The sequence below is a fragment of the Monopterus albus genome, unplaced genomic scaffold (assembly GCF_001952655.1).
Source record: "Monopterus albus unplaced genomic scaffold, M_albus_1.0 scaffold18.1, whole genome shotgun sequence".
In the NCBI taxonomy this organism is placed as follows: domain Eukaryota; kingdom Metazoa; phylum Chordata; class Actinopteri; order Synbranchiformes; family Synbranchidae; genus Monopterus; species Monopterus albus.
In genome coordinates, this window is record NW_018127898.1 from 2,622,914 (window position 1) to 2,635,144 (window position 12,231).

At 38.8% G+C, this 12,231-nt stretch overlaps 1 protein-coding gene across 1 annotated transcript; it reads right to left on the minus strand.

The window, feature by feature from the left end:
• Nucleotides 1-3,232: 3,232 nt before the first annotated feature.
• On the minus strand, nt 3,233-11,917 carry ccdc3b (coiled-coil domain containing 3b). The gene is made up of 3 exons (XM_020592997.1): nt 11,278-11,917; nt 7,849-8,023; nt 3,233-4,652 (listed from the first exon to the last, which is right to left on the minus strand). The coding sequence occupies exons 1-3, from the start codon at nt 11,634-11,636 to the stop codon at nt 4,368-4,370; spliced, it is 819 nt and encodes a 272-aa protein (XP_020448653.1). The 5' UTR covers nt 11,637-11,917; the 3' UTR covers nt 3,233-4,367.
• Nucleotides 11,918-12,231: the final 314 nt, after the last annotated feature.

Sequence of the window (12,231 nt, forward strand, 5' to 3'; positions counted from 1 at the left end):
GCGTCTCAGTGTTTATCAAAAATAGCAACATCTGACTCCAGTAAGCCACACAACAATCAACCCACAGTTTGATGCTCCTCTTTCTAAACTCCAGAATGAGAGTGAAAAGCCTCAATTTTTGAACAATCACCAAAAAAAAAAAAAAAAAAAAAGAAGAAATCCCATAAACATTCAGGATGGAAAGTATAGCGTGAACCTAACATCCTCACATCTAACCGAGGACTAGGCAGCTCTAACAACAAACACATGAAGCCAAATCCCTGCTGCTTGTTTTGTGAACTTCATCAGCAACCCAGATGAAGAAAGGAAGACTGTTGAATGAAGGATGGACAGAGAAGAAAGGAAAAGGAGGAGTAAGGGAAAGAAGTAGGCTGTTAGGAAGGTAAAGACAGTGGTTTCTAGTCAAATGGGTGAAGAAAGATGGAAGAAAGAGAACAATGTCACAACTACTAGAACTTGTTTTTACTCCTGTGGTGCTAATAAAAGTCCTGCATTCAAAAATTACTTAGGTAAAAGTACAAAAGTATTGCCATAACAATACTCTACACTTAAAATACCAAAAGTAAAAATATTCATTACACCAGACATTAATAAAGTCAGATGATTATGTTGTTTTCTGTATAGTGAATCTGGTTCTGAAAACTAACTAGTAACTAAATTTATCAATTAAATGTAGTGAAGTAAAAAGTATGAAGTAGAAAATGAAAATATGCAAGTAAAGTACAAATACCTAAAAACTGTACTTAAGTACCATACTTGTCTAAATGTACTTTCCATCACTGCTTCCAGCAGATATGAAATTTTTGTATTATGGTCTCAGGAACTGTGAACATGACAAGCTCTTTCCCAGAGTGAAAAAGAACAACAGAACCCTCAAGGTCAAAGAAATCTTAGCTAGTGTTGTGGTCATTATTGCAACTTTAAAGAAAAATACTGAGCTCACTCTTTTTAGCTTGCCAAAATACTGAAGTTCCCTCTCTGGGGTCTTGAGAGTGAGTTTACATGGGGTAGGACTGGGGCTAAAACCATGGTATGGTGATTTTATTCAGACTGGAACAGCAGAGCTCTCTGAGGCAAACACGCATCCGTCATCCTTATTGAAACAGACATGGCAGACAACAGTGAAAAGTTACCTCTTCCTCGCCAAAGTACAGAGATAATAGGGAAAAATGTTCCACAGGGATAAAACACATCATAAAACACACTTTTTTTCAACAAAAAAGTTACTTAACCATGTTAAGTTTATTAACATTATTATTATTTATTGTATTAAAGTTTATCAACCCTAATCCTCTTCCATAGACAGGGCACTGTAAACTGGTAACAGAGTTTTGCGAGCACTAACACACCACACACCAACCCCAATGGGAAAATTAATGCATTATATATTATAAACAAGAATAATATAAAAATAGTAAATAAATTAAGAGTAAAACACAGGAATGTCAAAAAAATGTAACTGTGATCACCTGAAATAATGGTAGGTGAAATAATTTACTTTGTTACATTAGCATCCTAGCCTTTAGCTCAAAGCACAAGTGATTAATTCAAAATGCAACAATTGTTCTTAGTTTCTTAAAGGGAAACACTGGTTCTCAAAGTGCAGACATACACAACGAGGCCAGTGGCTGATTAGAAAGCTCAGAACTAGAAACCTTTCATGGATTTCTTCTCACAGAGCAATGAATGACAGAGTGAAAGACTAAGTGTAGCTGCTTGAGAAAATATGAGAAAAAAGACACACTGAATTAATCAATCTGATGCTATGGGTTTATCAGTACAAAAAAGTTACATTGGAGCAGCCAGAGAAAATAACAGCATTTGAAAACATAAAACAAGACAAGACAAATAAACCATGTTCACACATAGCCAGGTCCCCTGGAAGGGACCACCACTGTTCAGACGTTGCCTGACATCTGTTTTGCAGATTGGCTGTGCGCAGTGGTTTATACTGGGAAAGCAGTGTGTGTATATCGTTTTTGGATGAAGTTCATGTGATTTTGAGAGTTAGCTGCAGGCAAGGTTGTCTGATGCAAAGATTTTGATGTGGAGAAGAAAGCGCTAACAAGTACAAGAGAGGAGGTGTGTGGAGCTGCAACACTTGCTGTTTTTGCTCCGGAGGTCAAGCAGTAAGCAAAAGAGGCCAGTAAATATCCCCTTCCTAGCATGCTTTACTGCAAAACAGTCCTTGCAAAAGAAGAGAAAACATGTTTGAAATTTGTCAGTTTTTTTAATGTTTCTCTTTTCCTGCCATGCAAACCCTGCCTCTCAGCCCCATATGGAAGAAATTTGCTTCAGTTCTCCTGAACACTGTGTTGACAGTTTTTTTCTGCCAAGATGATTTTATGTCTGAAATGGTCCAGTAGCCTTACTGAAAGCAAACTGGACATAAAATGGACAGAGGAACAGGTCAAAATAGATCCATTTTATTTTTAGGATTTATGATGCTTCTGAGATTGACACTAGTTCTTTGAAAATGTTTTTTCTATTAGCAATGAATCATGCTAATCATTTTGTGCATGCCAGAAAGCATGCATCATTCCTGACTTGAGTACATGGAAAGCAGGAAACATGACAAGTGAGGTTGAAACTTGAAATCATTACCCTCCTGCATCACAGCTCTCTCAGTAATCACTTTGTTCTGCTGTTTGGCTATATTCATTGTGTGGATGCTATGCAGCCACACTCTTGTTCATTTTAATATGTCATTGTTGCAGATGAAAAGAAATTTAGAACATATAATAAGGTTAGACTGTTGGACGCGTCTGTATCACGAAACGGTTACATGAAACTCTTTCTGTTGCTTTTCACACAAGTCTGGAAAACAAAGGGATGTAAACACATCCAGATTACAGAACCTACAGTTCTGCGGTTTGCAAATGCAGCCTGAAAGTTTTACTCTTTGTTCCATTGTATTGACTGTGCTGCTGCATAGGAAGTAACTTTTTTTTTACACAATGCTGACGTTTTTTTGTTTCTATTACAGCATATGCTGAAGGCATGACATATCATTATGATGACTACACATCAAGAACGTCTCTGATACTCTTTAGGGGGCTATAACGTATGGATGTATTATTTTTTTTTATAATGAAATGTTTCATTTCTTTTAATTTGACCAAAAAGAAAGCATATGCATGTTATACCAATGAATTTAACTGTGACAACTAAAACATCCACATAGGGTGTATTATAAAAGGTCTTTTATTTATTTAAAAAACATCATGGGTTACACAAATGATTATGCCACTGGCAAAGCAAACCAAATGTTTAAACTTTAGAGAAAGCAAAATAATCATAATAAAAAAAGCACATACAGAAAGTATTATAAAAGAGAACTTTCATTTCTGACACAGAAAAAGCCAATCCTGTACCATGCCAGACTCACTGGCTGGACTTCATAGGTGCTCAGCACCCTGTGTTCAAACACAAAAATTACACTTTCACTCAATACAGCTTGCATTGTATGTAAAATATTCAAAGAAACAAGAATTTGAATTACTACAGTTTGGGATGCTGTGCTGTGTATAAATAAATCAAACAAGCAAATATAAAGCAGCCACATTTTAAAGAAAGAAATATGTGACATAACCTTAGGTCTTACCATCTTTAAACATTGGCAGAGGTGCTCCTCTGTAAATATACACTCACATATAGTCTGAGTGTTGTGTATTTTCACACACAAGATTTTTAATGCTCAGAACTTGTACATTCTGCACTTTCTTACACTCATTGCAATTAAGAACTGGTTATTTGTGTCCCCTTAACCTCTGATCTGCAGTCTGATTATGAGTGAACTTCACCCGAGTATAGATTATAACTGTGCTGCTCTGCCTGGAAGATGAGACAAGTAGCAACACACAGTTGAGTGGAGCAGTTTGGTGATAATGCATTATGTGCCCGGCACAGAAAAATTGATGAAAAGTTGTATTTATTTTCCAGTAGAACACTGGAAAATGATTGTGCTGAACTAAACTAGTGGACCCAGGTAAACGCTGGGGGTTAGGGCAGGAAACGGCAACAGTTTTTCAGAGAGAATGATCATATAAAGCTATAAATGGTCTTTTTGTAGCTCACTGTCAACGCCAATTTTACCAGGAAATAACACTGGAGTATTTTGTTGGACCAACAAAATAGACAGATTTGGTCATGCATTTGAGACTTATTGATATGAAAGAAGTATATTAATTAGGTTGGAGACATGGAGAATACAATGAAATTGCAATTAAAGCCCATCATGTTACTCTCAGTGATCAACACTGCCACTTGTTCCTGCTGTTGCTGTCACCTCCCCCAGCTTTTCATTCAGTGTCACCGATGCCTTATAGGGAGCAGAATTTGGCTTACATACAACCACAGGAAATAAACTAACTTTTCAGCTTCTTAGAGAGGACCGTTTTGACCTTCTGGTCGTGTATAGTGTCCTGATCGGGGTGCGTCTGGGGCGACTCGGACTCGTACAGCTGTTTGAGGGTGAGTGTCTGGTGCTCCTTCATTTTTTCTCGCTGGGCTTGGCGTAGCAGACGTTTCATGGTCTTCACCTTTTCCCTCAGGTGGCTGTTGGCTTTCTCCAAAGACCGCACCTTCTGGGAGAGAGTCCTCACCCTCTCCTCCTCCTCGAACAGAGCCTTCTGCACCGTGGAGCACAACAACTGCCAAGAGAAAGACAAAGATGCGTTTGGTTATTCCAGTTTTTTACAGTAAAAATGTATTTAAACATCCATAAAAGTATGAAGGACATTTAATTAAGTGAAGGGAAGTTCAGGTAAATCTGTTCTTAACCGTGACCCATTTGAAAATTCAACTGTTTACTTGCAACTTACTGCTTAATGAAGACCAGTATCTGTTTACATTCTGCAGGATTTCACACTAAATTTCATCCTGATCTGCCATTTGAACGGAATGCAGTTTTATTCCATCTCGGCTCATGCTAAATACTAATGTCACATTTAATATATTTTTGTTATATTTATGACTTTGGATGAGTCAAATAAATGCCATGTCCTTTAGATAGACAGCAACCAGAACCAACAGCTCATATGACTTTCAGCTTATTCCACTGTGCTAACAAAGACATTGTCGGCGGCTTGCAGCCCGGAAAGAAAACAAAGAAAAAGTCAAGAAATTGATCACTGAGTATTTTTGAGACTGTACCTTTCTTGCTATGAAGCAGCCCGGTGAAATGCGTCTAAAGAATTTAAGCGTTCCCATGTCCTGTATGTCCTGCTCTTTATGTACCAGCCAATTTATGGACAGTAAGCACAACACACACTGTATAGCTCCAAGATAAATCTGAGGTAAAGAAAATAGTTATACAAAATACTCTCTTTACCTCAGTAAGACACCGCTGAGAGACGAAACCCAACATGCCTGTGAACTTAAGACAGACGCTCCAAAGGCCTGGACCTTCTCCAGATGCCCCGGACTGCAGGCCTGTCTGCCTGAGCACGGATATCCTCTATATGCCCTAATGCTTCCACATGTACCAGCGGGAAACACTCATGTAAACTCTTTACCATCAGATAACAACCGGTGAGAGTTTTGAGGAAATGTTAGAAATATGCTACCGGCTGCCAACCCACATCACTCACTGGAATACTGACTGTGGATTTTTCCCATGTGCTCTTACTTATGCCCCATAGGGATCTGAAAGGGATGGGAAACTTTATATACAAAGAAAGAATGTCCAGAGCAGCAAATATAAACTATAAGATGACACATTTTCTGACAAAGGTTTCTTTAGATAAATATATACAGTCTCAATGGCTAGTACATTTCTCAGTAAGGGAAGGCAACTTGATCTTATCATATAAAATGCAGCAGCATGTACTTTAATTACCTTCAGTCATAAATTTTAGCTGATCCTAGGGGTTTATGACCACAGAAGCATGTTCAGGAAATCATATCTCCATAATGCAGAGCTGAGAGGAAACAGCTTCAGCATTCCTCTTTTTACAACTCATAGGGAAGCTTGTTTTGTTTTGCACAACTAGTCGAGCTTTTGTCACGTTTAAGCATAATAAAAAACAGTAGCGCCGACACACAAAGGAACGACAGAGACACAGAGGAGACATTGGCATTTATATAACAAGAGTTCATAAAGCAGGTTTTCTGTTAATGTCAAAGGAAGGTAAAATCTCAAAATAAGACTTACTTATGTTACTAGAGTAATCTTCAGAATATATTATAATTAGAATTGTTTTCATAGGCTGTGCAGTACTCCATGCGACTTGAAAAATAACTTTGAGGGAGCAGCTGAGGGGAAGATATTCTTACATTTATACCCTCATTTAGCTCATGTTCTCAAAATGCTGGGTAAGGCTTTTCCCACAGTGCACCTCTGTTACATAATTGCTGGTAAATGCTGATGTCCTTTGACTTACCCATGGCAGCAAATAATTGGGAACAGGCAGAAGAAGACTGACCTAAATCAGGAGCATTATGCCAAAGGTCTGGAATCATTAAAAGGTATAACGTGGTCATGAGTGACTGGAAACTATTTATATACCCACACACAGACTGAGACAAACAATGTTTACAGAGTAGAGCAGCAGCAGATGTTCGCCAGTGGTGTGTAAGTGCAAACAAGCTTTGATCAGTTAAACAGTGACAGCAAGGTGTGAGCTAGATCTGAAGCTTATTGGTTCAAATCACCATAAAATCTCATGTCCATCTATACCCATAGGCTTTACACAGAATAGTGACCTTCAGATACCTCCACACTGTTATACTGTAGGCTCCATGTTTAACTCCAGGAGCTATTTTGTAATTAAGAACTACAATTTACTTTTATGATGTATCCACTTTCCCTGGTAGTTAGCGATTTTCTGCATTTTCCATAAATTCCTTTCAATATCCCCCATACAATGGATAAAACCACGGTTATATAAATGGGTAAAAAGTTATAGTTTTGCTGTTCATCAATAATCATCCTTTTTTTTCTATATGCATCATGTTCTGTGGCTACACTTGTGTTCTGGTCTACTAATGTTACTGTTTCCTTTGTGATGGATTTCAACTTATTATTGCAACCGATGAATATTTATATTACCGTATATTGTCTTAATCAATCATTTAGTCTATAAAATATCAGGAAACAATTAACCAGTCCTCCATTATTTTACTGGCTATCCTGTAGAGCCAATCCCATCTGACAGTGGACGAGAGATGGGTACACCCCAGTGTTTTCCTGAGCTATCAGGGCATGCCTTGCATTTTGGATAATGCATGTACCGCTCTTTAACAAAGAAAAAGAATGTGTGATGATATACCTTGTTCTATGCACTGATTTTGGTATGTTTTTAAACTGCCCATCACAAGTCTGAAAATGTTATAATAGGCTATAGATATTTTCTTAAGAGAGGTTGCTATCGGTATATATATTTTTTACTTCTGATTGATATAAGCTAATATTAGTAAGCAACTTAGCATGATGTCTTATGTGTAATGCTAAATAGAGTACTCTTAAAATTGTAGTCAATTAAAGACTATTGTTTCTATATGGTGTCACTTTAATGTTAGGGGTCTCTTAATATAAAAAACTAAATGGTTTGCCCAAGAGCTGCAAAAAATAATTGTTGATTTTTTTCTTTAAACATAGTGTGTGTTTGATTTCCCATGCAATAAGAACTTCCTTTGATTACAACAGAATGTAAACTTGAATCTCTTCTGCGCACACCACCATACTACAGGCTACTGGGCCTTATTGCACTCTTTTCCACAAAGTACTGTACATGTGAATCTACCATGAATCTGGAACAACTCAGTCACAACAGAAGCCCTTTTTAATAACTGAGCATGACACAGTAGCAACTGTTTTAGGTTAGAGGATCTGAAGTGCCTACATACCCTGCTGTCCTCCTGGGCCTCCCACTCCGGGGTGAAGCTGTGGACTTGAGTCCCAGGTGTGCAGTTGGAAAACTGGAAAAGGCTGGCAAACATGCGATGGTTATCTGCAGTGTCGGGGAAGATGGGGTCCTGGAAGTTCACTCCATGAGGGACAATATTGTAGTTCTCATCCATCCTGCAAGGCAGATAAGCAAAAGACTGTCTACACTTGAGAAAAAAGGCAAACATTAATGTCTAACAACCTAGATGTTTAAACACAGACCCATTTTCTTTTATATCAGTCATAAAAAACTAAGAAACTGAGCAACAAGGAACAGTACATTCAATTTAAATCAAAGTAAGCTCAGCCAAATTATTCATGACTCTGATTTACTGAATAACAGCATGCAGACACATGTCAACAGTAAAAGTTGGAACATTTTAGAACAAAACTTCCTAAACATTTTTCTATATACAGAATTGCTAACAGACCCTGCTTTCTTTTTATGCAAATACAGGCATTATGTAGTTGACTCAAGTAAATTACAAGGCAAAGGGATTTACTGTGCATGTTTCATATCTTCCCCTGCGATGTGAACTGTGTGAGGGAGGAAGTCTTGAAGCAGCGAGCTTTCCGTACATCTGGATTCCATCTCGTAACCCTCGAGGGACATCAAAAGTTTGGTTGTCTCTGTGTGTGATGTGTATGTTGGTATGTACATAAAAAGAGTAAGAAGAAAGTTGATGTTTTGCAGCTATAGAAAAGGTCAAAGGTCAGATGGAAGGCTCTGATTTGTCCTATCCTGCATGGCAGCTGATACTCATGATTGATTGGAGAGACTATTCTGGTCTGAGCCAGTGTTGTTGGGGCTTTTACAGGAAATGGATATCCACTGGAGACTGTGATGAGAACTTTCCATTTTTGGCTTGCTAATATGCAGCGTCTGGGACACGGTGTTGCTAAGCAGCTGCAATAAGGCTCTTTTGAAACTCTAAACTGCTCTGTTTTGGGTTTGTGATGTCTCATGTTAGGAAATATGCCACAGATCAGGACATGCAGAGACACTATTAAACTATACCTAATTTCTTTAAACCAAGTTGATGGGTAATTTTCAGAACCACTGGCATCAGGCTTTATGAACAAATAACACATCCGGTTACAAAAATAGCACTTTATTTATCAGAAAGACTTATAAGTAATAAAGATCAAAACAAAATGATTGTGATACACTTCTTTAAGGTTCATTCCTACTAGTTCAGTGATATGTTTTATGAAAGCTGGGAAATACACTTATTTGCCTTATAGAGCTAAATGAGAGGATTGATACCACTCTCATGTGTGTACATTAGATATAGATCAGTTACAATTTAGCTTAGCTTAGCATAAACCCTGTAATCATTCTAACCTGGATCGGTCTGAGGGTAGCAAAATTCACTTACCAGCATGACTACGGTTGGATAATTAACACATTTGTTTTAAGCATTATTTCCAGTATTTATGCTAAACTAAGCTAACCAGCTATTGGCTCTAGCTTTAAGGGGTAGACGTGACACTGATATCAGTCTTTTCATCAAGCTTTAAGTAGAAAAAAAAAACTCTTTCACAAAATGATGGACTGCTGCTGGGTACTTGGCATTTAAAACAGTTTCTGTTCAGAATTTTATTTTGGAACAAAAACAAGAATGAGCTCTGTTGTAATTAGAGAGCAATTACAGCACAGTCATTTAAATTTCACAGGAGCACTTGGCAATGTTGCAAATCCTTAGTAGCCAAAGAGGATAATAAACCTCATTAATCATTAATACATTAATATATCCATCAGAAATATGTGCTGTCTCCCATATGGGCTACAGTCTTCAGCAAAAATGTGTGTAAACAACTTCAGAAGGTTGACCTCCATTACATCACCTAACAAAAGACCACTGCGCTGGTTCGCTGTAATAATTGCTTCATAATTATAATCAGGCCTGCACTTAAACTGAGCTCTGTTGTGACTAGTTCCAGGAAGTTTCCAATGGTGGTCACTTAGCTTGATTACAGGGATGTTTTAACCATCGCATCAGGGGATGGCAGACTTATGCCTGGAGGTGTGACTAACTGAAACCTATGAAACCATATTAAAAGTCTTAGCCATCATCCCACATGGAAATACACAGTCACACATGTGACATGTGTGATTCTGTCCCGATGATGTGTAACATATGCCAAGCATTAAAACTGAATGTGGTTTTTCACTGCCCCCCTCTGAATATCTATCTCCTCATCTGTTGGACAGAAAAAGGAGAATGTGAGACAAATGTCGGTAAGGCCTGTCAGCACATGTTCGCTTCACTGAATGGTACACTGGTGTGTTTCAGTAGACAAAGGGTGGTCCTACTGGCTGCTGGTGTGCTGATGACTCCCCTCAGTGAAAATTCTTTGCAGGTTTACCTTGAAGCTGGTGGGAAATGTCTGGCACTGTAATTACACTGGATGGAAGGTAACAGAGGTTTCCTGAGTAACAGTATTGTTTCTGTCTAACACCTTCCAGATCCTTTTTTGGAAATCAGAGTGGAAGGTTTGGCAGGTTATTAAACATATTATTATCCTGAAATCAATATGGGATCACATGGACTGATACTGATCAAGAGAGAATATGTGAGGATGGAGCCATGATCTGCCTTTGAGTGTGAATGCTTCCTTACTGGATGATGATTGATTGACTCCTCTGGGAGTCTTTAGTTCCTTTCATGACAGACCTCAGCACAGGTTTGAACAGTTGCTGGTTTTCATTTGGCAGACAGGCCAGGCAGAGAGAGGAGGTGATGTTTCAACCCATGGATTTTGGATTATACAAAAGATAATTGCATTATGTAAACTTTGTGGTTGATACTCAGACATTTTAATGGACAATAAATATACTGAATACAGATGATATTCTGTAATGGTTATACTTAATTGCCTTTTTGAGACTTTCCTATGGTTAACCACTTATCACTTAATTGATGAAACTTTACTCCTCCAGTTTAAATAAACTCTCCTGGACCTACTTGGTCAAAGGATCCAACACACATTTGCATGTGCTCTGTGATCTGACATAACAAAGCTAAGTTTATTCTAACTTTGAGACACATCTGGACAAGAGAGTCATGCTTGTCATCTCTGTGTAACTGCAGAAACAAACAATTAAATTCAGCATACAGCCTATGAATATAACAAAAGTGATGCTTGAAACTTTCAGTAGGCTTATAACATCCTTGTGACCAAATGATGATACAATGTGAACTGTTTCTTTTGTTGGAAATAAATCCTAACAGTTTTATTCTGTAACTTTCTGGCTGAAGCCTAAAGTGGTGGTTGAGTATGGACTGACTCGATCAATGTGTAGGGGCGAATGAAACAATACGTATGTGGCAAGAAATCATGTTCATGAATGGATAAATAGAGAAGAGCAGGGCTGGGTTCCTCACCTTAGAAAGAAGTAGTAATTATTGTTTTTGGTGACACTGTAAGAGAAGCAAGGGAAGTAACCCAGGCCGGTGACATTAAACCTAGAGCCTGCGGGGACCTCCAGCATGCTGCCCCAAGCTTGGTCGCACAGCAGCTCGATTTCGGCGGAGAAAAGCAGGTCGGTGTCGTGCTGCCACGGAAGGTAGTTATACACACTGTAGGACTCCTTATGCAGTGCCAACACCTTGGCAAACACTATGATCTCCGCCAGCTCTGCGCGGCACGCTTCTGTCTGCGGTCTCCAGTCGTGGGGCAGCTGACATCCCCAGGTCCCATCGGGACAGGCTGCTGCCAGGATAAAAACCAAAATAATCCACATGATCCAACAGAGATGAGCAGGCTGTGGGTCACCAAGGCGCACAACGCGCGATGCTGCTGCTGAAGATAAAAAAACAGTAGGGCTTTCACACCATGCACATACATCCACCAATTCTGACTCAGCTGATATTCACACTAAGTCAGCTTAAACAAGTCAGTTGGTGAATTCTCTGCACTCTGTGGTCCCTGCTCCCTCCTCCCACACAATACCTGCGACCAGCCCATTCACACAGGATCCCCTGCAGAAAAGCTGCCTCTCACCTTCGAAATGAGACTAGGAGGAGCAAATAGGCAGAGCTTGCACTGAGGATTGCGGATGAAACTTCCAAAGTAGAACTGTATGCAAATTTAGGACACACGCTCCAGCTCCAAGGGCGAGATTATGTACCAGATGTAACAAAAACCCTTCCTAAAGTCTCTAGAGCAAACAATAAAAAAAAAACTTAGACTTATTTAGAATATATCAGTGGCGCCCTCTAGTGACGCTGTGAGAACCCAGGAAAGGCAGTTGAGTTAGTAATTAGCTTTTCTCAAGATTTTTCCTTGCATCACTGTTAATATAATAAACTTTAAAGGTATTCCTATATTATTCCTGC